This window comes from Saimiri boliviensis, chromosome 2 (assembly GCF_048565385.1).
Source record: "Saimiri boliviensis isolate mSaiBol1 chromosome 2, mSaiBol1.pri, whole genome shotgun sequence".
NCBI lineage: Eukaryota > Metazoa > Chordata > Mammalia > Primates > Cebidae > Saimiri > Saimiri boliviensis.
This window is the reverse complement of record NC_133450.1, coordinates 158,570,744-158,595,813: the sequence shown is the minus strand read 5'-3', so window position 1 is coordinate 158,595,813 and position 25,070 is coordinate 158,570,744. Positions and strand designations below refer to the sequence as shown.

The 25,070-nt window shown below is 41.7% G+C and overlaps 2 protein-coding genes across 19 annotated transcripts in view; one reads left to right on the top strand and one right to left on the bottom strand.

Moving 5' to 3' along the window:
* The window catches only part of SPATA6L (spermatogenesis associated 6 like), a 288,921-nt gene that overhangs the window by 74,571 nt on the left and 189,280 nt on the right, over positions 1 to 25,070 (top strand). For 10 of the 18 annotated variants that reach the window (XM_074394765.1, XM_074394764.1, XM_074394766.1 and 7 more), the window contains one exon: positions 875 to 22,529. In XM_074394765.1, the coding sequence (XP_074250866.1) occupies positions 875 to 964 (90 nt within the window). In that variant the 3' untranslated portion in view covers positions 965 to 22,529. Of the gene's footprint in view, positions 1 to 874; positions 22,530 to 25,070 lie in introns of those variants that run through there. The other 8 variants (XM_074394761.1, XM_074394762.1, XM_010346170.3 and 5 more) reach the window with 3 other exon arrangements.
* The window catches only part of SLC1A1 (solute carrier family 1 member 1), an 88,224-nt gene continuing 84,056 nt past the window's right edge, over positions 20,903 to 25,070 (bottom strand). The window contains exon 12 of the mRNA XM_003935664.4: positions 20,903 to 23,184. Coding sequence (XP_003935713.3) covers positions 22,938 to 23,184 — 247 coding nt within the window. The 3' untranslated portion in view covers positions 20,903 to 22,937. The remainder of the gene's footprint in view (positions 23,185 to 25,070) is intronic.

The following is a 25,070-nucleotide window of genomic DNA, read 5'->3' as shown; positions in this document are numbered from 1 at the left end:
GAGCATTCTCTTCCCCTGCACACATAACTCCCAATCCAGGGATGAATACAGTTAGATGTGTGAGCTCTGTAAGGCCACAACCTGGAAGAAACTTGTTCTAAATTTAATAAGGTAGTTTTGCCTGTACGACTTTTATGGAGGTGTGGGAAGTGCTTCTGATTCATTGGTAGATATTCCCAGTCCTCTGTCACTGCTTCAGATACACAGCTAAGTGGCCTGTCACCAGTTCAAAACAATTTAAATAAAGGGTAACAGTGCCCCCAGTGGCTGAATTTAGTGATGCCATGTAGTTGAACGAGTCTTCTGGACTTAATAAATACTAGCATATGCTAGATTTGCAGGATGACACTTAAATGTTGTTTACCCTAACCATGGGGATAGCGAATTATTTTACTTCTTTTTTGCAAAGTCATTGGCCTTGCTTTAATTCCCAATCTTTTCAAGTAAGGAATCTCTTTAAAATGTAAACAAAGGCCTGGTTTGGGGCTCAAACCTGTAATTCCAGTACTTTGGGAGGCTGAGGAAGGAGGATCCCTTGAGGCCAGGAGGTTTGAGACCAGCCTGTTGTCCTGAGAGTGAATGGTAGCAGGTATTTGACTTGGTTGGGAGTCAAATCTGGCTCCCTGAGGATGAGACAGTGGGGCTTGGATCCAACGGAAAAGTAGTAGCTAATTTGATTCACAGCTGGCAACATAATGAGACCTCGCTTCTGCAAGAAGAAAGAAAGACTCCACATACACACATATATAGTGAACCCCATATACAGCATAAATGGGATGCACAGACCTCTTACATGCAAAACTACACATCTGGGTATCATCCCTCTCTGTTATGTTATGGATAATAAAAATTGCTGGATTTGTTTTTGTTGTAGGAAGATTCTACATCTGAAGTAAATTATGTCATTGAAAGACCAAGCTACTCTCTGAAGCAATACCCACTGCGTGAACAGAGATATTTTTAAGCTACTGTCTTATATAAGTAAGCAGCTTAAGTGTTTTTCCTTTTCTTGATTTGCTAAAAGACTTTCAGTTTCATCCTTTCAATATGAAGTAACTAGAAAGTTTGGAGGATGGGAGACTTGGAAGAGACCCAAGAACCATGTTCTTTCCTCAGTCTGTATAATAATGGCAGTGCATGTGTCTTCCAGCTCTCTTGACTCCTCTTGTAATCATTTCCCCTGCCCCCAACATCACCCTTTATCTAATCGACCTTCTGGCCTTCTTTCAGCTCTTTGAACACGAGCTCTTTCCTGCTGTGGGGTCCTTGCACATGTTATTTTCTACATCTGGACTATGTCTTCCTGACTCTGCCTGGATAACTTCTATTTGTCCTTCTAGTCTCATGACTTTCTATGACACAACACTCCTTCTCACTCTGATATGTGCCCTTTAGCACCCTGCATTTTTCCTTCGTAAATTATGACACAATTTATTATTATATTTGATCTGGGCTGATTGTTTAAAATCCATCTCTTCTACCAGAATGAAACCTTTATGAGATGAGGGATCTGTGCCTGTTGCTCACTGCTTTATACGGAGCAGTTAGTACCGTACAATGGAATCACATTTAATTTTTCAAACACATGTACTAGGTGTGTGTACTGAACAAGAACCTGCCTTCCCACCTCCACCTTGCTGCTGTCCCTGTATCACCTGACCCTTCACGATGGTTGCTGCTCAGTAAAGAGTTTTTATAAATGTATGGTGAATGAGGTAACAAGGCAACTCTAGAATTCAGATTGGTGGCAAGTAGTTAGACACATTTTGGGACATCATCGTTTCTCATATGTTCTTTTCTTTTCCATTTCTAACCCAGGCCCAGAATAATAATCGCTCTTCCTTATAAAATGCGGCCTGAGTGCTGAGACTTGTCCACATACTTCACGTATGTTAAACAAGTTCATATCTAATTCTCAGGACAATCTGATGAGATAGGTACTATCATTAGTTTCATCTTACAGATAGGGAAACTGAGGCATAGGTTAGGTCTCTTGCTCAAGGTGACATGGTTAATGAATGGTGGAGCTGAGAATACGGACCTGGGCAGTGTGGCTTCAGAGAACAGCCTCTTAACCACTACATTCTGTTGCATTTCCAAAGCTAGAGCATATCGTACATGGAAATCCATGTGGAGAAAGAGCAGGTGTGTGAAAGAGGGCCCTTTGGAACCCAAGCAGAGTTTGTGGGCATTGCCTTAAGAAGTCTCCCACTAGGATCCTATAGCTTTGTACTGTGTAGTCCTCATTCAGCAGGATCAGAATAATTATGCGTCTTTCTAAACAGTAAAGGAGTGTGGGATGACCTGCTAAATTTTCATTGTAGTCTGGCTCCTGAAAGTCTGGTTTGAGGGTCACCTGTGCTTTATAGCACAAGTCGGCTTACCCTAGGGGTGGCCAGGGCTCCGCACCTTTAGCACAGAAGAAGGTACAGGACAGCTAAGTAATTGCCAATTCTGCAGGCTTCTACCTTAGAACATTCTGCTTGCTAGATTAAAGGATGGATTCTGGGCCATTTACTCTCTGGTTACCAAAATAGCCATCTAGGCAATTACTTACGTAGTTATAGGAACAGAGCCCACATGATTACCAAATGCCAAATTATGTTGAATTTCAGCATGGGTAATATCAAGGTACATGGAGCCCTGAACCAGCTGATATGTGTGCTCTGATGTTGGGGGATAGAGAGAAGGTAAGAAAAGAAAAAAAAAAAACCAAACAAAAAACCCACATCAATTCTATCTTGGAAAACAGGTTTCCTACATAACAGGAATTCCCACCCAGTGGTTTGGAACACGCTTAGAATACCTTCTCTGGAAGCTCTCCCCTGACCCCACTCCTTGAATCATAGATTCCTGGTGAGGCTGGGATCCTGGAGAGTCATTTTAGTGAAGGTTTAGTGATTATGAAAAAGACGCCGGCTAATCTTAAACAAATAGGGCATGTATTTGAAAGATGCTGAGTATCCATCTCAGTGAGTCGGAAAGATCCAAACAAGCAAGATGAAATAGCTAAAACAGGACAGCCAGAGCCACTCCTGTGGGTTGGGAAGACAGATCCCAGGCAGGAGGCATCCGACACACACAACACAGTGGCTCCCACTGCGCGTCCCAGTCCTGGCTTTTCTTGAGGACTCTATTCTAAAGGCAGCACCAATTCCTGTCCCTCCCCTTCTCCATATCACCTGTTTTACTGCCAGCCAGCTTTCCCTCTCCTGTCTCCCCAGCGATCTTGAGATCCTAGGGAGATGAAAAAGTAGATGCTTACCACGAAAAGGTCAGGAATCATTGAGTCAAAAACGATGAGTCCAATTGTCTGACCAGGTAGAGGGAGGGAATGAGTGGAAGAAAAGGGTTGAAGGGGTCGGAATACATCTGTTTCTGGATCTTTTGGGACTTGGTACTTTTGGTATAAACAGAGTATCCCTTGTATATTTAGAAATGGCGAATTTTACCGCACAAAAAACAAACATCCAAAAAACCCCTGAACAACACCTCCCACAAAGAAACCCCTCAGATTATCCCTAGTTCTCTTGGAAGGCATGATTGCCACGACATTGCAGCCTTGCCAAGTGTGCGACCTGTTGTTCGTTCACTGAGATTCTGCTTCCAAGGATGGGTGACAAGGTCACTGCTGTGACACCTCTGGTCCCTCAGGCAGAGTCAGGCCCTCTGTCTCTGTGAAGTGGCGGAGATGACTGAGCTGCGTCCACCCTGGCCTGCTCACTTCCTCTCTGGGCTTCAGCAGCTCCCTGTGATTCCAGGTTCCACTATGTGCATGGCCTACAGCAGGAGCCAGTCTCTTTGCAATGCTCCCAACTGGAGTGTCAGCAAAGAATTCAGGCCAAGATTTCCTCAGATGCACACAAGAATTGTAGTTCCAAACCTTTGATAAATTACAGAACAGCAAAAAGGAAAAAACCAAAAAAATTTTTAAAAAGGGAAAAATTAATTGAAGTGCTGGTTTCTGACCATGTTATTGCTCATTAGGACTCCAGCTCCTAAAACAGTGGCTGGTACTGGTTCTAACCTCGCCTGTCTCCATTGGGCAGGGGTTATTTTACTTTCCCTCATGGGGGCCCCTCCACCTCCATTACAACCAAAGCTGAAAGCAAACCAGCCTGCAGATTTCAGGTGCTCTCCCTCTCTGATTTGGTCACCAGCTTCTGAGGAATTGGTCATTTTGTAGCTTGTGGGCATTGATGCACAGATGTACCTCCCTTCATCCCAGTACTTCCTGGTCTTGTCAGGGTCCAACAGACCACACAGGGAGTGACCATGCACCCAAATCACAAGGCAAATTCCTGGATCAGCTATCCTCAGTGAGTGTTAGAATCACCTGGGGAGCTTTGAAAAATACTAATGCCCAAAACCCACTTCAGACCAACTTAATTGAAATCTCTGCAGGTAGGGCCTGGCATTGTTTTTTTTTTTTTTTTTTTTTTTTTTTTTTTTTTTGAGACAGAGTCTCGCTCTGTTTCCCAGGCTGGAGTGCAGTGGTGTGATCTCGGCTCACTGCAGTCTGTCTCTCCTGGGTTCAGGTGATTCTTCTGCTTCTGCCTCCTGAGTAGCTGGGACTACACGTGTGTGCCACCATGCCCAGCTAATTTTGTACTTTTAGTAGAGACGGGGTTTCACCATATTGATCAGGTTGGTCTCCAACTCCTAACCTGGTGATCCACCTGGCTCGGTCTCCCAAAGTGCTAGGATTACAGGTGTGAACCACCATGCCCGGCCACATTGGTATACTTATAAAAGTTCTTCAGGGGAATTTTTTTTTTTTCAGCTGTCCAGGCTACAGTGCAGTAGCGTAATCTCAGCTCACTGCCACTTCTGCCTCCCAGGTTCAAGCAATTGTCATCCTCATCCTCCTGAGGAGCAGGAATACAGGTGTGTACCACCACACCAAACTAATTTTTATATTTTTTGTAGAAATGGGGTTTCATCATGTTTCCTGGGCTAGTCTCAAACTCCTGGCCTCAAGTGATTTACCTGCCTTGGCCTCCCAAAGTGCTAGGATTACCGGCATGAGCCACCACATCAGCCTCTTCAGGGAATTCTGATGTACATTTAGGATTAAGAATCTCTGCAGTCGGATGTGAGTTTCTTAAGGATAGGGACTTTGAAAGCTTCCCATCCCCAAGCCCATAGTGACCCCCATTTATGCTCAAATATAATTGTTCTGGCTGGGCATGGTGGCTCTCTCCTCTAATCCCAGCACTTTGGGATGCCAAGGTAGGAGGATTGATTGAGCCCAGGAGTTCAAGACCAGCCTGGGCAACATAGCAACACCCTATCTCTAAAAAATAAATAAATAAAAAAGAAAGAGGCCAGGTGTGGTGGCTCATGCCTGTAATCCTAGCACTTTGGGAGGCTGAGACAAGTGGATCACTTGTGGTCGGCAGTTCGAAACCAGCCTGACCAACATGGTAAAAACCCTATCTCTACAAAAAAAAAAAAAAAAAATTATCTGGGCGTGGTGGTCAGTGCCTGTAATCCCAGCTACTTGGGAGGCTGAAGCAGGACAATTGCTTGAACCTGGGAGGTGGAGGTTGTAGTGAGCCAGGATCGCGCCATTGCACTCCAGGTTGGGTGATAGAGAAAGACTCCATCTCAAAAGAAAAAAAAAAAAAAAAGAAAAGAAAGAAAAATAAGGAAGGAAAGAGTGAAGGAAGAAAATTTGTTCAGTTGAATATAATTGATTGGAACATGTTTAACAGCTCGACTGAATAACACCTATTTTGGCACATTTACTATTGCAGCAAGGACTGTGCTAACTCATCACAGTAATAGTAGAAGGTAGATACTCTGTCATCACCCTGATATTTTACAAAGATGTCAAGTAACTTGCCCAAGGTCACAGAGATGCTCACTGGGTAATTCTGTTGTGGAATCCAGGGAAAAGGCTCAGAGACCAAGTGATCCCAAGGCATAGCTACATGCCAAGACTGGGGTAGTATGAAATTATCTTTTTCTTCTTACTTGTATTGATTGTTCACCTTTTTCTCAATACCACATGTAGAATGTGATGTTTCAGATTTTGCATGGGAAGTGAATGAAAGCCGAATGAGGATCATGAAGAGCTCATTCATTGAGACAATTGAAGCATCCTTAGAGAAATGAACAATTTTTGTTGTTTGTGTTGAGTCACTGGTGTCTGATCCCCTTTAAACCAAACCCTGTCCTCAAGTCTTTTGTGCCCAGGTAAGAGTTGTTGATTAAAGTGTTTGCTGTTTGGGGGCTCACATTTTCTTGTCAAGCTGGAAAATTTGTGTTTTTGTATGTTCATTTTGAACATGAAATAGAAAGCACCATAGTTGGGTGACAGGTACTTTTCCATTTGGAAAGCACTTCTTCGAATTCTAACGAAAATGTCAAGATGCCTTTTAAGGTATTCTTTATTTTTGACAGTGGATGTGTTCTTGAAAACTTCTTTTCTTCTATTTTCCTCCTTCTGATCCCTTCTTCCTCCCCTATCTTTCTTTCTCTCTCTCTCAAATTAGTTATATATGAGCTAGAGGAAGTTGCTATTCAGAGGAATAGCCTGATAAATCTCCTCCAGGAAAACTGTCAACTTGACCTTCTCTTTTTGGTAAATCTGTTTTTGTTGTTATTTGTTTATTTCTTAGTGTTAGGCTTGATTTAGATGAAGTCTGCTAAAAACCTAGAAAAGAGAGCATTGCCTCTAGAGAATTCAGATCTTGTTTTAAATGTTGAATTTCTATAATAAATTTGCAAGAGGAGACTAGCTCGTTTGGAGTGTAGTTTAAACTACTACTTCTGTTTCCTACTCCTTTGTTCCAGCAATTCTTTGTAAATTTAGATGAGGAACAAAAGCTTCCTCAAATATTTCTCCAAAAGAACTACATTAAGTGAATAGGTTCTACAGTTAGGACTGCCAGTGTCAGGTTTTAAAGTTGGTTAGGAAGGTGCATTTATGAAATGCTTACACAGTTTGAGGGAGCAGGAAGAGGAAGGGGATGGGATAAAGACAGACTAGAGGCACATTTGTCTTCATTGATACAGACCCAGAGAAGAGGAGCCCGAAAGTGGAAACTCATGTCCCTCCTTCTTAGTATAACCATAGCATTTTCCTCTACCAGCCCTGCTATAGTGTGAATGTTTGTATCCCCTCAAAATTTGTATCTTGAAGTCCTAACCTCTAAGGAAATGGGGCCTTTTGGGAGGTGAGGTTGTGAGGGTGGACCCCTCATAAATGAGATTAGTGCCCTATAAATAGGCCCAAGGGAGCTTGTTTGCCCCTTCCACTGGTGAAGAGACAGTAAGAAGGCTCCATCTTTGAACCAGGAAGAGGGCCTTCACCAGATTCTGAATCTGCCGACATTTTGATCTTGGACTTCCCAGCTTTCAGAACTGTGAGAAATAAATTCCTGTTGTTTATAAGCTACCCGTTTTAAGACATTTTGCTATAGAAGCCTGAATAGGGTAAGATAATACCTTAAAACTTGTTCCATTTTTATAAGATTCAGTGAGAGCCAAGTTTTTTTTTTTCCTGATTGTGATGATAGTGATTAGTTCATTAGGTAAATTAAGAAAATGAAATTAAAAGCTAAAACAGAAAAGGAACTCCAGTAACAAAACAACAAAACAAAATTCATTTATCTTCTTCTTAGAATTTCAGCCAAATAAAGGTATATCCAAGTTGAACATCCCAGTCGTTGAACATCCCAGTCTAAAAATCTCAACTCTGAAATGCTCCAAAATCCAAAACCTTTGAGTGCCAATATGACACCATAAGTGAAAAATTCCACATCTGACTGCACATGGCAGGTTGCAGTCAAATGCATTTGAAACTTTGTTTCATGCTCAAAATTATTTAAAATGTTGTGTAAAATTACCTTCAGGCTTATGTATATAAGGTGTATATAAAACATAAATGAATTTCATGTTTAGACTTAGGTACTATCCCCTATCCTAAAGATATTTCATTGTGTTTATGTAAATATTCCAAAATACAAAAATAGAAACCCAAGTTTGAAACACTTTTGGTCAGACCTAAGCACTGAAGATAAGGGAGACTCAACCTGTATTACAGCCAGCATTCCACCTTGGCAAGGCCGACAGCAAGCTTAGATTACATGTGCTAATAGGTTCTCAGTCTCTCTGAAGCTATGGTTGTCAATTTATAATTTTGATGTCACCTCTAAATAGTCATCAAAAATAAGAAAATACTGTGTTACGTTAAAATTATGCTCTAAGTCTCAGGAGAGGGCTTCTTACGTAAGCAGCTAAAGGAAAGCAGCCCTAATTAATTGGTATTTCATTTCAGTTATTGTTAAAATATACACCATGACATTCAGTGTTCAGTGTTTTTTGAAATTGTTTGAGAATAACTCTTTAATTAAAGATCTTAAATGCCCATTCCTAAAGTCATTTTTATTTTTCACACTAAATTGTGCTTTTTTTCTCTCTACTTTCAAGTCTGTTAACTCTATTCCTTAACTTATTCTTGTTTTAACTTTTTGTTTCTCAAGGAATTATTTCAATTTTGAGGAATCATGCTGGGGCAAGGGTTGCAGTTGAGGTGTTTTGCTTTTGGAGCATGAATAATTTTGTGATGTTTTGGGGTTTGGATTACTTTGGGAAGACCTGCATCATTAAACATCATAAATAGCATTCCCATCTGTCTTGCTTCAGTTTATAATTCCTTTCTTGACTTTTATGGTTGCAGATCTGTCAAAGCCTGGAGCATATTTCATGAGCATGTTTCATGGGGTCTTGGTTTGCAGAGGCTCCTAAGAAAATCTCCTTTGTGTAACCTGGGCCCTCCACACTATAGCTGCTGTACAATGAGGCCATTTCTCTATGGTCACCTGACTGACCCAAAGTTAGCCGAAGCCTGTAGGCCATGAATTATAAAAGAGATTTTTAAAAAAATGAGAGTGCAGATGATATGTTTGACATAAAAGAAGTGGTTGGTTTTAGGTGTAATTTTAGAAGACTGATGGATATGTGTGTGAATTCAGTGCTAGTGCCCAAATGCTGCACTACTCTCAGTATAGCCAGTATTCCCCCCAGTTGCTTACATCAAAGGAGCCCACTGGCTTCTCTGGAGAGCAGCCTAAGGAACAGGATATGCCCTCTAGTCCATGCTGTGACTAAAGAACCCGCTAGCACCACCGGAGGGGACTGCTGTCTTTCTCTGGTTAGGGGACCCCTCCTAGCACTACTTGGGGGACCTGCAGGTCTTGGGGAGGCCTCCTCTCCTCTCTTCCCTTGTGCTGGCAACCCTGCTGACAGTGATAAGAGCCCCAACTCTTTGCTCCTTTGGCGTGGGATCCTTCTATCCTCCACACCGGATCTGGGGGCACCAAATTATGGCAGCAAAGTTACTTTGTTTATCAAAGGAAAGAACCTATGCTTAATTTCACGTTCAAAAATAGTGAATTTGGTCAAAACAGGGTCATGTCTAGGACAGGAGCTTTTCCTTGGTGCAAATGAGTCCTTTTCTTGATGGCTGAGTTGATGGAGCTTCTTCAACAAAATGAGGAGTTTCTAGTCCCAAATTTTGCCTTGGGATTCTGTATCTTTTAGAGTGATGCATTAGCATCGCCCCGCCTCACCCTCCTCACCCTCCACCGTGTGTGTGTGTGTGTGTGTGTGTGTGTGTGTGTGTATTTTGTTTTATTTATTTTTTTAAATATAAAAATTAGAGACAGGGTCTTCCTATATTGCCCAGGTTGGTCTTGAACTCCTGGCCTCAAGTGATCTGCCACTTCGACCTCCTAAAGTGCTAGCCCCTCTGAGTACCTATATTTAAATCCTAGTTCTGCCGTTTACAGGCCGAGTGCTGTGGACAGATAATTTGAATATCATAATATTATGATATTTAAAGACACTCTTTGTGTCTCAGTGTCCTCATCTGTAACATGGAGTAATAATAGTATCTATCTAATAATGTTATTGTTGGTAGATATTACATTTAAAGCACATCAAATCAGTGCCTGACACAAAATAAGAACAGCACTCAGTGAGTATGAGCTGTTCTTATTCTCATCTCATTTAATTTTTTGAGGAAAGCATTGCTCCTCGTGTTTCTTGCTAAGGACACTGAGGCTCAGAAAAGCAAGTGTCAGAGCCAGTTTGCAAACCCTGCTCTGTCTTATTTCCAAGCCTCAGGTTCTCTGTACCACTTCCTGTCACCCCTTGGCTGCCACCTGGTTGGCCCTGAGGCATCCCAGATAATTCAACCTAAAGGGTTTGAAAAACATGAACTCAGAACATTTCAAAATAACAGAGCAACTAAGGTCTCTTGACAGAAGTTGGAACAATTAACCACTTCTTATTTAGGCCAACAAGAGATGCTTTCTGCTGTTATTTCCTGTCATTGGAATGTTATATTTGTAAACAGCATTTTTAGGAAGTCCCCTCCTCCCCACCACCCCCAGATAAACTTTCCTGTTCCTTTTCCTCCAGGAACTGACACTCACTGGAATTGGAATTTCGAACTGGGATAAACATCTTACTTGTTTTATTGGGATGGCTTCCAGGAACAGACTGTAGGCAGTAGGTGTTATTGCTGGAAGTGTTGCATTTGTGGTGGGAGCTCTTCATTATGAAAACTCATTTGGTATTGCATAAGGGATAGGATGACGTCCTTTGTTCATTGGGTCTCCTCCCAGCCCTGCAGTTAACTGAATTGATTCCACAGCCTTGCACGGACCCACTCAACTTGTATTGATTAAACTCCTTCTGTGTGCTCAGTATTATGCAGGACCCTGTGGGGCAGGGAGGGGTCACACTAAGGGGTATAAAATACAACCTGTGCCCTCTTGAAGTTTCCAGACTTACTGGGGCAATAAGATGTGAAATGAGATATTTCAAGTGTGATTCCCAAAGGTGTTGCAAACTCAGATGTCTTTAGGACCAGGCAGGATTTGTGACTGTCAGAAGCAGTGGAGTTTGAGATAATGGTGAGTGATGGGAGCTGGAGTGAAGTGGAGCATGTAATCCCCCACCTCCCACAAGGTGCGTGTCTTCAAATTCAAAGTCTAAATTAGCCAAAAGCTCTGCAGCCACATAAAGTTGGTCTGAAGCTAGGTCTTGCCCACAGCCACCAGTTTTGACTCCTGTTTAGTAGTGTAAAATAATGATACTGATTTACAGTAAGGTTTGTGGAACTCAATTTTATTACTTTATAATCAAGTCTCATATTGATTCACTTAATAATATAAGGCAGTATTTGATTATGTACCAAGGTACTGTTGCTTCTGTAAGTTTCAGAACGTTAGAAACAATGGGGCTTTGGGGTTGGAGGCCAGTAATTTATTTTCAGTGTTTAAAAAATACGCAGACCAGGTAGAGAAGAGATTTGGGAGAAATGAGGTAATTTGGGAGAGTATAATGAAGCATATGTGTACGGAGAAGAGGAAATACCCTCTGGGGTATCTTTGGAAGTGTCCTAAATATTTAGGCAAGTATTTTCAACTTTGTGCTATAGACAATAAGAAGCCACGGAAAGATAATTTAAGCATCGTAATGTTATGATGTTAAAGACACTCTTTGTGTCTCAATGTCCTTATGTGTAATATGGGGGTAATAATAGTATCTAATAATGTTACTGTTGGTAGATAACACATTTAAAGCACATTAAATCAGTGCCTGGCTCAAAATGAGCACTCAGCATTAGCTATTCTTATTCTCATCTCATTTAATTTTTTGAGAAAAGCATTATATGATATAAAATGCTCATCAGGTTAATACTTTGCTTTCTGGCTCTTTTACATCTATTCATATGAACACATTATATGAATTATAAAAGCAATTTTTAAAAAATGAGAGTGCAAGTGATATGTTTGACATAAAAGAAGTAGCAGAAGGGAAACTCTGACAAAGCCTTTGAAGAAGTCTGGAAATTAGGGCAATTGAACCTCAACTGAGTGGGAGAGTCACAGGAAAGAGAAGGGCTGATTAGAAATCGGGGTTGGGAAGACATCAGGAGACAACTTATTTTATGGGTGCTTAAAAACCTGTGGGTGTATCGGGGAGGTGCCTGGCCCTTTTAAGGAAGAAGTGGTTCAGTCAGGTGGCCTGGGCTTGTTGCAAGTGGAGGTGAACTACTTAGTCAGCAGAATGAAGCACTGATGGAGAGAATAATTGCCCTGCAGAAATAAGGACATGATGTCCTTCATTTTGTGCATTCATATTCTTCATTATGTGTGAGGCAAGATGAGCTAAAGGACTAAGAGAACAAAATAGGAGCCCAGATGAAATCCTTTAGGTAGGGACTTTTGTTTTTGTGGTCTCTTTTTGACCAGGAAGATGGAATAGGGAACACTCAGATTTACTAGGGGCCAGGGTAGGTGTTTTAGAAGCAACAGAGGCCTTGTCTGCGATTTTGTTTAGTACTTTTTTAATCCCTCTGAATCTTGTTATTATTGTGAAGGCCTCATGGTTATAATTAGAGTTTAGAAGATTATCAAAATACAAGTTGTTTATTCAAGAACTGCATCGGAAGAGAAAATGCAGGAGTACACCATGTCCAGTGATTCATGTCTGGACAGTGGTTAGGCTTGGGCCACTCACTTCACAAAGAGGCATTTCTGTTCGCTCAGGGTTCCCACCTGAAGCCCAGAGCAAAGGGATTCAAATAAATGGACCAACCTCTATAGACCTGCCTTGCAAGCTCTTGGGGTTAAAAACAAGAAGAAATGTTTATGATCCTAGATAGGAGAAATAATGATTTTTAAAAACACAATTCCCAATCTAAGAGAGACTACAGAAAAGATTGAAGAGATTGATTTTGGGTACGTTCAGTTTAAAAAGATGGTGGCAAGGCTAACAGGAAGTGATCAGTAGAAGTTGGAAGTGTGGAGCTGAGGTTTGGCTTGGAAGTGAGGGCAGGAGAAACCAAGGGCATCTGTAGATTTTGTGGGTACACATTTTTGTTAATCATCTGCATAGAGGTGAATCCATAATATTGGAGGAATATCTAGTGGAGAGAGAAGGACCAGAAGAATGTAAGCCTGTTCATTCATTCCACAAATATTTTAGGGGACCCTGTGTGTGTGGCCCAGGCAGAGATGAGACCCACAGTAAGTGGAACAGCAGGAGGAGGAGATTACAAAGGTGATGGAAGAGTGGTGGAAAAGGTCAGGTGGGGCAGAACATGATAATGTCTTTGAAGCCAAGGAAAAATAACTTAGTAGAATGTAAAGCTAAACAGTAGTGACAAATATAGAAGAGTAAAAATCGGGCCGGACACGTGGCTCGTGCTTGTAATCTCAGCACTTTGGGAGGCTGAGGCGGGTGGATAACGTGGCCAATATGGTGAAACCCCATCTCTACTAAAAAAATACAAAAATTAGCTGGGCATGGTGGCACATGCCTGTAGTCCCAGCTACTTGGGAGGCTGAGGCAAGAGAATTGCTTGAACCTGGGAGGCAGAGGTTGCAGTGAGCTGAGATCATGCCACTGCACTCCAGCCAGGCGCCTGGTGACAGAGCAAGACTCTGTCTACAAAAAAAAAAAAAAAAAAAAAAGTAAAAATCGATGACTGCGAAAATGCCTTTTGGATTTCATGAGCAGGGCATTGATGATCTTGGAATTTCAGGTGCATTGTGGAAGCCCGACTGTAGGGAATTAGGAGTTTGTGTGTGGGAAGGAAATGGAGTCACAGCATAAAGACCAAAAAGCTGCCCCCAAAATTTGGCAGGAAAGGGAAAAGAGAAATAGGGTTCCAGTTTTTATTCTGACACCTCCCCATCCCTGATTTTGGAAAAAAAAGGGATTTTGGGAAGACTTAGGGTTTCAATGAAATATTTAAAGGTGAGATGAGGGAGGGATATGATGATACTGTATACCATAAAGGAGATGAGGCTGGGCAGCTAGATGAAGTAGGAGATAATCTAGACATACTTAAAATTAATCTTTGCTAGAATGAGAAAACAAATGGGTAATTCGAGGGAGGAAATTTGGTTGTATCAAATAAAATGAGTTGATTAGAAAAGGTAAACAACTTTTAAAGAGGTGATGATTAGATACTGTCACGCATTTATTTCCTCTTACCTTTAGGTATTTTGAAGCACTGTATCTTTATACCTAGGAAATGACTTGGAATCCTGTGAGTCCCAGCTCTGTGAACTTGGGCAAATCACTTAATCTTTCTAAGCCACAGTTTCCTCAACTGGGAAACAGATGGTAATATGACCTGCCTAATAGGAGTGGTTGGAGGAATGCATGAGACTATGCATGTGAAATATTTAGTACAATGTCAGCACATAGCACTTGGAATTAGGAGTGATTCTTTTTGTCTTAAACTCTTTTATTGAGGTTTGACTGGCATACTGAAAGCTGTACATACTTAGCGTGTACAACTTGGTGAGTTTGGAGATAAGTATATACCTGTGAAACCATCACCAAAGTCTATACCATAACCTATCCATCACCTCCAAAAGTTTTCTCTCACCATATTTATTTATTTATTATTTTGAGGTATATGATAGGAACACAAGAGCTACTATATTAGCAAATTTGTAAGTATACAATGTAGTGTTAACTACTGTGCTAAACAATAGATCTAGCCAATGATTCTTATCTGCTTTGAAAATTTTAGACCACCCTAGACTTGAGTTATCATTAATATTCTAGCACTCCTGGCACTCTCTACCTTATAATGCATGGTGAAGAACCATGACACTGGAGCCGAATGGCTGAGCCACCTATTTGTTGTGTGGTCTTTGGGGAACGTTGCTTAATGTTTTGTGCTAGTTTCTTCATTTGTTAAAAGGGGATAATAATAGTACCCACTTCATGATGCTATTATGAAATTAAATGAGTTCATATTTAAGAGGTATGAATAGTGCTTACTACATAGTATTTGCAATACCAGCATTTGCTGAGTAAATAAAAATGTTTTTCCTCTGTGTTGTTGCTGGGTTTTTGTTGTTGTTGTTGAGATGGAGTCTTGCTCTGTTGCCCAGGCTGGAGTGCAGTGGCATGATCTTGGCTCACTGCAACCTCCGCCTCCCAGGTTCAAGCGATTCTCCTGCCTCGGCTGCCTGAGTATCTGGGATTACAGGTGTGTGCCACCACTTGTGGCTTATTTTTGTATTTTTAGTAGAGACGAGGTTTCACCATGTTCACCAGGCTGGTTTTGAACTCCTGACCTCAGGTGATCCACCCATCTCAGCCTCCCAAAGTTCTGGGATTACAGGCATGGGCCACCTTGCCCGGCCTGTTGTTGCTGTTTTTTCTTCTGGGCTCAGAACATCCCACTTGCTTGGGCACTCATCCTGGCAAGGAGAAATCTCAGAGGATGCCTGCAGCTGTTAGGTCAACACCTTAAAAGAAACTAGACCTTGGTTTGCCTTAGAATGTCATGTCTAGGAAAGGTAATGATGCCCAAGAATAGGGTAGGTGATTGTCTGCCTGGATTGTTATAGAAGGAAATGTTCTCTTAGTAGCAAGAAAAGCAGACTAAATGTCCTTGCAGGCAGTTGGCCTTGTTTGCATGTCTGATGTTTTCATCAGCTAAGGTGGTATGTTTATCTAACTTAACTGGCCCCTGCTGATGGAGCAGAGAGCCTTGGGTTTGTGATTCATAGTTGACACCTTCTTGTCTATCTTAACCTTTCTGGCTAAATTAGGAAATGAGAGGATTAGCTCCAAAGTACCTGAGAGTTAAAGCCAACTTGGCATGCTGGGAAGACAGAAGCAGGTGTTGAGGATGGATCAGCCAGGGTCCCTCTGTCACTGACTAGTATTGCTTCCTTTCTTCACATGAGTTTACACAGTAGCACTTCTCTGACACCCATCAGACCTACCTGGTCTCCTAAAGACCTGGACAGGATAACCTTGGACTCATTTTGGAGAACCTTTATAATTTTTTTTTAAGCCCTTGGCTCAGAAAAGCCTTTTGGCTGGCCTTTTGTTATTCTTGCCAAGCTAAGCTAATAACCTTGGAAACACAACACAAGTGTTCTTTAAATAAATGTTAAGTTTGAATGCTTGGAGGAGGATCAAAGTCATCTTTAAATCGTGCATGCCTTGAGCTCTTTTGTGAAGACATGCTCATAAACTGAAAGGAGTAGTGCCTTTTCTCCGGTGACTACCCTCCCAGGATGACTGGAGGTCATTTCAATCTGTTTTACCTTCACCTTGGAAAAGGTACTTTTCTATGGAGCGAAGAAAAGATAAAGCAAATCCTGGCTGGTGTTAGATCTCCAGACTCCTCACCCTTTTCCCTGCAGCCACACCCTTGGCCCTGAGATGCTCAGATGATACAACTCTGCATTGCATTGCCTCAAGTGCCCCGAAGCCAGAGAAGATGATGCAATATGGTTTTAACACTTGGTGATGGCTTTCTGGAGTTATGGAGGAATGGCAGCTACCAGAGCCTGCAGTCTGTCAGAAAAAGGCAGCTCTAGGAGGGAAAACAGGGGTACACATCCAGACACTACTGCTCAGTTTAGTTGATTCTGCATTTAGTTCCTGCGTTATTGCCTTCCTCCATTTTTTTGTAAACAGTACTTTTGCAAGGCAAGTTCCTCTCTAGGTGATATCCTGGTGGTGTCCCCATAGGGCCAGATCTTCCCGGCTGCAGGCGGCCAGAGCTTTCTCAAAACCAGTGGAACTTCTCAAGAAGAGGCCATGGCATTCGTTTTTCATTTTCTTCAATCAGAATACCCAAAGAAATATAAATGTTTATCTTGTCTTTTGGGGGTTTACTCATAACTGTTTTGAACTTGGTGATACCTTAAAAGTGGCAGGTCAAGTGGAGATTTGTAGATGAAATCATAAGTGTCACCCTAATTCTGGAGAGACACGTTTCAAATCACACATGACAGTGGTTGGTCCTAGTGAGGGAGAAATGGAACATCAGTTGTGTGGTTAGATCTCACTGCTTGCTTAGGAGCTTTGTGGCACTGTGCATGTAGCCTAGGCCATTGAGAAATGTCCTGATCATTTCTATCCCTGAAGGATAACTTTATACCCTTAGGTACAATCACCCAATTCTATATATACAGGTCACTTTATTGTTCCCAGCCGGGTGCGGTGTCTCACACCTGTAATCCTAGCACTTTTGGAGGCCGAAGCAGGCAGATCATTGGAGGTCAGGAGTTTGAGACCAGCCTGGCCAACATGGTAAAATCCCGTCTCTACACAAAATACAAAAATTAGCTGGGTATGGTGGTGCATGGCTGTATTCCCAGCTACTTGGGAGGCTAAGGCAGGAGAATCACTTAAACCTAGGAGGCAAAGGTTGCAGTGAACCAAGATCACACCACTGCACTCCAGCCTTGGTGACAGAGTGAGACTCCATCTCCAAAAAAAAAAAAAAAAAAAAAAAAAAAGTATATATATTGTTCCCAAAGCTAATTTAACAAAGTCTGCTAATTTATATTATCTGGCTTTCACTTTAAAAGTCTAGGATTACAGAGAGGTACATTTCTTCCCACAGGGTGTATTAAAAAGCCCCAGGTGGGGCCCTGCTTCCATCAGGTGGGGAGAGAATTTTTGAAGAGTCACATGAGATTTATAGGCTGACTGCAAAAGTGAACTTCATGGTGTACTCTCATTTTCAGGATATATGAAGATGTGTTATGCGAAGGTACATCTCAGCTTGACGCAGCCCAAGCATCTCAAACCCCTCTCTGTGTCTCAGGGCATAGGAAAAGGAATGCAAACACTTATTTTTTTGTTTACTTCCTACTTTATATGTTTACTTCCTACTTTATATGACACTTTGTAGGAAAAATTCAGTTTAATACTCTTTAGATTAAAATGTCCCATTTTAGGATGTAATTCACCTAAAGAGCTATGCACAGGAAAATAAACTATCATTAGAGTAAACAGGCAACCAACAGAATGGGAAATTTTTACAATCCCTCCATCTGACAAAGGGCTAATATCAAGAATCTAAAAGGAACTTAAACACATTTACAAGAAAAAAACAATCCCATCAAAAAGTGGGCAAAGGATATGAACAGATACTTCTCAAACGAATACATTTATGCAGCCAACAAACATATAAAAAAGAAACTTACCATCACTGGCCATTTGAGAAATGCAAATCAAAACCACAAGATACCATCTCACACCAGTTAGAATGGCGATCATTAAAAAGTCAGGCAACAGCAGATGCTGGAGAGGATGTGGAGAATTAGGAATGCTTTTACACTGTTGGTGGTTGTACAAATTAGTTCAACCCTTGTGGAAGACAGTGTGGCAACTCCTCAAGTGTCTAGAAATAGTAATACCATTTGACTCAGCAATCCCATTACTGGATATATATTCAAAGGATTATAAATCATTCTGCCATGAAGACACATGCACATGTATGTTTATTGCAGCACTATTCACAATAGCAAGGTCTTGGAACCAACCCAAACACCCATCAATGATGGACTAGATAAAGAAAATGTGGCATATGTACACCATGGAATACTATGCAGTCATAAAAAAGGATGAGTTCATGTTTTTTGCAAAGACTTGGATGAAGCTGAAAACTATCATTCTCAGCAAACTAACACAGGAACAGAAAATGAAACACCACATTTTCTCACTCATAAGTGGGAGTTGAACAATGAGACCACATGGACACAGGGAGGGGGACATAACACACTGGAGCCTGTCAGGAGTTGGGTGGCTAGGGAAGGGATAGCATTAGGAGAAATAACTAATGTAGATGACGGGTTGATGGGTGCAGCAAACCACCACGGCACGTGTATACCTATGTAACAAACGTGCATGTTCTGCACATGTATCCCAGAACTTATAATAAAAAAAAAGTAATGACAAAGTTAAAAGACAGCAAGACAAGTCCCCTAGAAATGAAATAAACCCATTTAGAAGACAAAATGAAAATAAAAATAAAATGTCCCATTTCTGGAAGAATTTCCCCTTAATAGAAAGGGGGCTCTTTATGAACTCCCACTAGGTTAAATATACCATTTGCTCTGATAAGCCAAGCAGGACCATGTGGTAGGAGCTTCATTCCTTCATCATGTCAGGGACACGGGTCCTAAAACACTGGAACAGCAATTGCATCTCTGTGGATTACCCATGTTAATAAATGGGGGAAGGAGAAGGGTGTCATTTTTTCCCAGATGCAGGAGTTGGGGAGAAGAGGCACTGGCATTTATTAGACGTAGTGTGTAACAGAATCTTTGCTATATGCATCACATGCATTTTCTCATTGACCACTGAAAGCAGTCCCATGAGGAAAGAATTGTTATTCCTATTTCATGGAAGAGGAAACCAAGGCTTAGGTTGTTGGCAAGGGACGCAAAGCTGACAAGGAATCAGAGCTGTGTGCCCACTCACTGTGTTCCATGGTCCCTTGCTGGGCAGCTGGGAAATACAGAATATCAATCCTGTTGCACAGAAGCTTCTAGCAGCCTTCCAAGTTTTCCAAAGGACCGTTTCTTATCTCCTGTTTCAGGAGGGAAGATTCTTGAACCCCTGCAAAGCAAACACTGCAGCTAGCCTACTGCCTGATAGTAAGCCCAGCACACTTCCCATGGTTCTTCTCTAAGAATCAGGGTGTGCTGTAATAAAGGGCCTTGTACCCACTGGACTCTTTTACAGATTTCCTGGAAGAATAAAGTCATTTGCCAGCTGATAACACCATTTCTCTGTTCATGAGTAAACTTTGGGCAAAATCAAAATCACATGGAGGCCCAGGGGCACCAGCTCTTCCTAACAAGTATCTTTTTCTAAGGAGTTGTGTTGTTGAGTATTTTGTCCCATGTTGTACACAAAGGAAACTACCCAGTGTTCCTTTGGCCAGGTAGTGATAAGCATTTTTATGAGGAGGTAGGATCCTCTCAATGGGAAACAGGGAGCTGGCCTTTCCTTTGTTGTCTATCACAGCAAGTGAGTCGATCACCCCCCAACCCCTACCCTGCAGAATCCCCTCATGACTGGGGTATTCCAGGCAGGACTGCACAATCCCATCAGAGATTACCCTGAACACAACCATTTGTAGCTTGTAATTGTGTTGCAGAGGGTAGGATTGGTCCTTTAGTGAAACCAAGCCACCACCATATTGAGAAAGAATACTTTCTTTTTTTCAAAAAATTGATATAGGATTCTATCACTCAGCCAGGAGTGCAGTGGCACTATCACAGCTCACTGCAGTTTTAGCTTCCCCAGGCTCAGGTGATCCTCCCACCTAGTCCTCCCGAGTAGCTGGGACTACAGGCACACACCACCATCTCCGGCTAATTTTTGTATATTTTTGTAGAGACAGGGTCTTGCTATGTTGCCCAGGCTGGTCTCAAACTCTTGGCCTCAAGCAATCTGCCTGCCTCGGCCTTCCAAAATGCTGGGATTATAGGAGTGAGCCATCGCACCTGGCCAACTATCTCTTACTAACAAAATTTTACTTTCATCTCTGTCACAAAATATGCATGCAACTATTCATAATGACACTGTATTTCTACCTTGTAATCCCATTGGCTAACATGAATGATCGGATTATTTTCCTCAAGCCTCACTTTTCATTCTTGGTATTTAAAGTTTTGAAAACAATAATCCAGCTAGGCACAGTGGCTCACGTCTGTAATCTCAGCACTTTGTGGAGGTGAAGCAGGGCATCACTTGAGGCCAGGAGTTCAAGACAAGCTTGGGCAGCATATTGAGACCCCATTTCTACAAAAAAATAGAAAAATTAGCTGGGAATGGTACTGTGTGCCTGTAGTCCCACCTACTCAGGAGGCTGAGGTGGGAGGATCGCTTGAGCCCAGGAGGAAGAAGCTGCAGTGACCTGAGATTGTGCCACTGCAACTCCAACCTGGGTGACAGAGCGACATGATGTCTCAAAACAAACAAACAAAAAAAGCTGTAAAATCTGATTCAACTGACCATATCTTTGCCTTTCCACACCCATCCAAGCAAGTAAGATAAAAGGACAGATAACAGGAAGAAAAAGACAGGGGAGAAAGATTGAGGGAAGTGTTTATTGAGACTGCAATTGGAACATTGTTCTCTTTTATGAGTTAACAGCACAGTGTGTTAAGAGGCTGATTACAGACTGACTCCAAAATAAGGATAACTCACAGCTCATGAACAGCTCTGCTAACTCTAGTGCCACTAGTTGGGGCAACCTGGTAAGGGATAGAACCATTCAGTCCAAGAGAAATTACTGATTCAACTTTATTTATATTTAGATTTATTTCCTATAAACAATACCAATATTTGCATTTTAAAATTCACATTGAATCATTATTTACTATTTATGATGTTTACATAACAATTCAGTATCATTATGTTGTAGATTTCCGATGTAGGTGGTCAGTGCTAAGCACTTATTTACTCTTCTGCTATCTTTGGCACAATTTCTCGTTTCTTAAACATGAAAGCACAGGTTTAAGTTGGCTGCACAATACTGCAGAAACATGACTATTTTGGATCTCTGTAAGTACAAGTTTATGTTAAGCATTATTTACAAGATGAGAACTGAAGCATAGACTTTAATAAACTATCTTCATGAATTAGCAGAATGATAAGCAGAGGGTGTAGTGAATAGGGCCAAGATTACTAGTTAGAACAGTCCTCCCTGGAGGAGGAGACAAGTGTCATAGAATGGAACTATTTACCCCGAACCAGTGATATCAGTTTATGTTGTGGGATTTACTCTGCAAGAACCCAGGTTAGGGGCAGCTCTTTTTCTGCAATGTGGCTTGTTCAAGCCATGGAATTTTTATTAAAATACAACTTACTTGGTAGCTTGCCACTCTTATTTGGGCCCTGAAAACAGAAGTGCAAGGATGGCAAAGTACTGACCTCTTTGAGTGTGAATGAACTTGGAATAAAGCCTTCCAGCTGGATAAAATCACATCCAACCTTTTGTGAGTGACACCTTTGTATATAATATTATGCAGAGCTGATATGGATTTCCTCCAGGCAGCTCATATCTGGAAGTTGTATATGAATGGCTATGCTACCTCAGAGTATCACAATAATACATCTCTGCTTTAGGGCCGATATACAGATGTGAAATGATTGAACAACATGATTTCTCATTCTAGTGCTCCTGAGAAAGGAGTTCTGATAAGCCCCAAAGCAGACCTGGGTTGGAATTGTAGTTATTATTCAAGTACAAGGAGAACTCTTTATTTCACATTGACGGTTCAATTCTGATCTCCGTCTGGCAAATTGTATGAAAATAATAAATATATACACACACACACACCATATATATATACACACATATATACACACATATATACACATATGTATATATACACATATATATACACATATATGTATATATATATAACACATATATATACAGATATTATATGTGTATATATATGTGTATATATATATATCTATGCTGAACACTGGATTAACAGTTACCAGTATCCCAATACAGTACATTGAGAAAAGAATCCTCTCCCTCCAAACCCCATGCCTGTCTTAAAACTATTATTGCAGAACTGTGCTGGTCTGTTTTCTTTGAAATTGGCTGGAGATAAGTTGAAAATGGACATTTTGGCACATTAACTGGGGAGAAGTGGTTTAGATGCATTGTAATTTATAAAAAAGTGAGAGGTCAAAGGAAATCCATGCCAATAGAAAGCCTGAGTAAAAATTTGTAACCGATGACAGAATTTTTTTTAAAAACCCAAAACAGTTGTCTGTGCATGAGAAAGCACTTTCTCTTTCATATCCATTACCTAAGTCTAACAGTTACTACTTTATATACTCCCAAACTTTGTCTCTTATAGAATTTCTAAAACCCAGATAATAGAACTTTCCTTTTAATCAATTTTCCTTCATCTTACCCCACCCCCAAATCCCAAAACTTGGAGAGCAAAGGCTGAATCCAAATATAGAAAATAATCTGGAGGTCTGTATATCAAATCAAATGTACACTTAGCCATTAGTGTTTCTCTTTTCCTTAACCAGTGTTTGAGATGACTCTCATGGAGATGTCCTTCCTTGTTTCCAGTCATCTGCAGCCAGGGGCCCTAGAACTGTGAGGTCTGGGTGAATGAGATGGTATCAGACTTGTCTACTGCAAAGCCTCCATTGACATAGGACTTCTTGGTGTTTGAGTCATCATTATCAAGGATTGTGGATTCCAAGGCAAAGGGGTTCACGATGTTGACTTCAGATGAAACATCCATCTGCTCCAGCTCCTTCTTGGAGAGCTTTTCCACGATGCCTGTCCCGAAAGCATCACCAAGGACATTGACCATGGTTCTGAACCGGTCCCTGGGGAGAGACAGGAGGAGTCAGACAGGAGGCCCAGATTTCATTTTCCTTCATCATCAGAGAGATGGAAGGACCTGATGTGTTCAGTTTCAACTTAAGTAAATGCAGAAAGTGCTGTCCTCAATCTTTATTAAAATACAACTTAGTTTATTATTGTATTAAAATACAACTTAGACTCTAGGCTCCTCACAGGCCTGGGGTTGTTCATAAAGGCACAGTATGAACTCCCCAAAAGTAACAAATGACTCCCCCAAGTCTCCCTAAATTCCCTCCTCTTCTCCCAAAGAAACATGAATAGAGTCATTCCAGACATTTTGGGGGGACTGAGAGAGGTTCAGAATTCAGTAAGTTTTTCAGTTCTCTCTGTCTTGTGGTTTTCTAGATCCCAAATGCCACTGTGGGAAGTCATTAGGCTAAGGTCAGAGAACTTGAGTGTTTTGTGGGTGGCGTATGTACCAAGTGCATGTGGGGTATGTGTGTGTTTGTTCAGGTCCATGGTGTACTTGTTTATTTACCAATTTAGGTCACTCTACTTATGAGCAAACCAGTAGGCATGGCACAGAGAACAGGGTCAGAAAACACAGGTCAGCTCAGGAATGGATTTCTCCATGAGTCACCCTTATCCAGTCTTAACTCCCAGACGGCCTGGAGAAGAGGCCAGTGGCAGGAAGACAGGTAGAGAGGGCACACTGCAGAGGGAAGAATCCAGTTTGATACTGGCGCTTTGTTTATAGGAACAGCATGCAGGGGGAATCTTGTGAAAACTACACCTGCAGAATAGAAAAGGCTGACAGTGCTTACCCACGGCCACCCTGGATGCCCTTCTCTTATTTACAACAAGGCCAGAGATTGAACTGGCCCTAGTGTCTTTTTATCCCATGCCTCTGATTGGACCTTTGACTCATCTGAGTATCTTGGCAATGAAGGTAACTGGTTCCAAGAAGACTCAGGGAAAGGGGAAAAATGCAAATCCATAATCATCACTAGAAAGAACCAAATCTTGCCTCAGTGACAGGATATCTTTGCAAGAAGGGTCCACCTCATTTGGGACTATAGCCCAACTAGCTGCTCAAGGGGCGCCCCATGGCACAGCTTCCAAGCCAGGTGCAGGGGCTTTTGCCTTCTGAAATGTGAATCTGTGTTTTCAAGACCACATAGGATGTCTCTGCTTCCCTTTCCATCTCATCTGCCACCTGCAAACTACAGTATATAGCATTGGATTTCCCAGTGAGCCTGAGCTGGTTCTGAGCAAAGGCTCTATGTGGAGTGACACTTACCTACAATGCCAGCAGACACACTGAGACCTAGATGCTGCAAGATACATGCATAGGAGTGGGCATCAAGGGTAAAGCTAGGAGCCAGGCTTATTCTAACTTTAACCTTGAGGGTCACCAAAGGTACGTTCTTACCCAGATGTTTTACTGTATTCCGTGTGTGTGTGTGCATGTGCGTGTGTATGATGTATGTGTGTGTGTGTGTGTGTGTATGAGAGACAGAGACAGAGAGACAGAAGTGTTGTTGATTAGGGCCTGAACGGTCCAACTCATTCTAATCATAACAATAAAACTTGCCATTTATTGAGCACATATGGGCTGCCAGACACTGTTCTAGACACTCCATTCACATGAACTCAGTCCTTAAAACAACCCAGTGAGATAGGCAGGCATTTTCCCATCTCACAGATCATGCAGCTGAGCCTCAGGTTAAGGAACTTGCTCGAGGTCAAGAAGCTGGTAAGACACTGGATGGAGATTCAAACCCAAGTCAGTCTTACTCAAGCCTTTCCTCATGCCACTGTCCCTGATGGTTCAGAAGATGCTTAGGATAATGGACTGATTTTGAACTAGGTGGTTCTGAGCCCATGATGCTGAACCAAGCTGTGATAG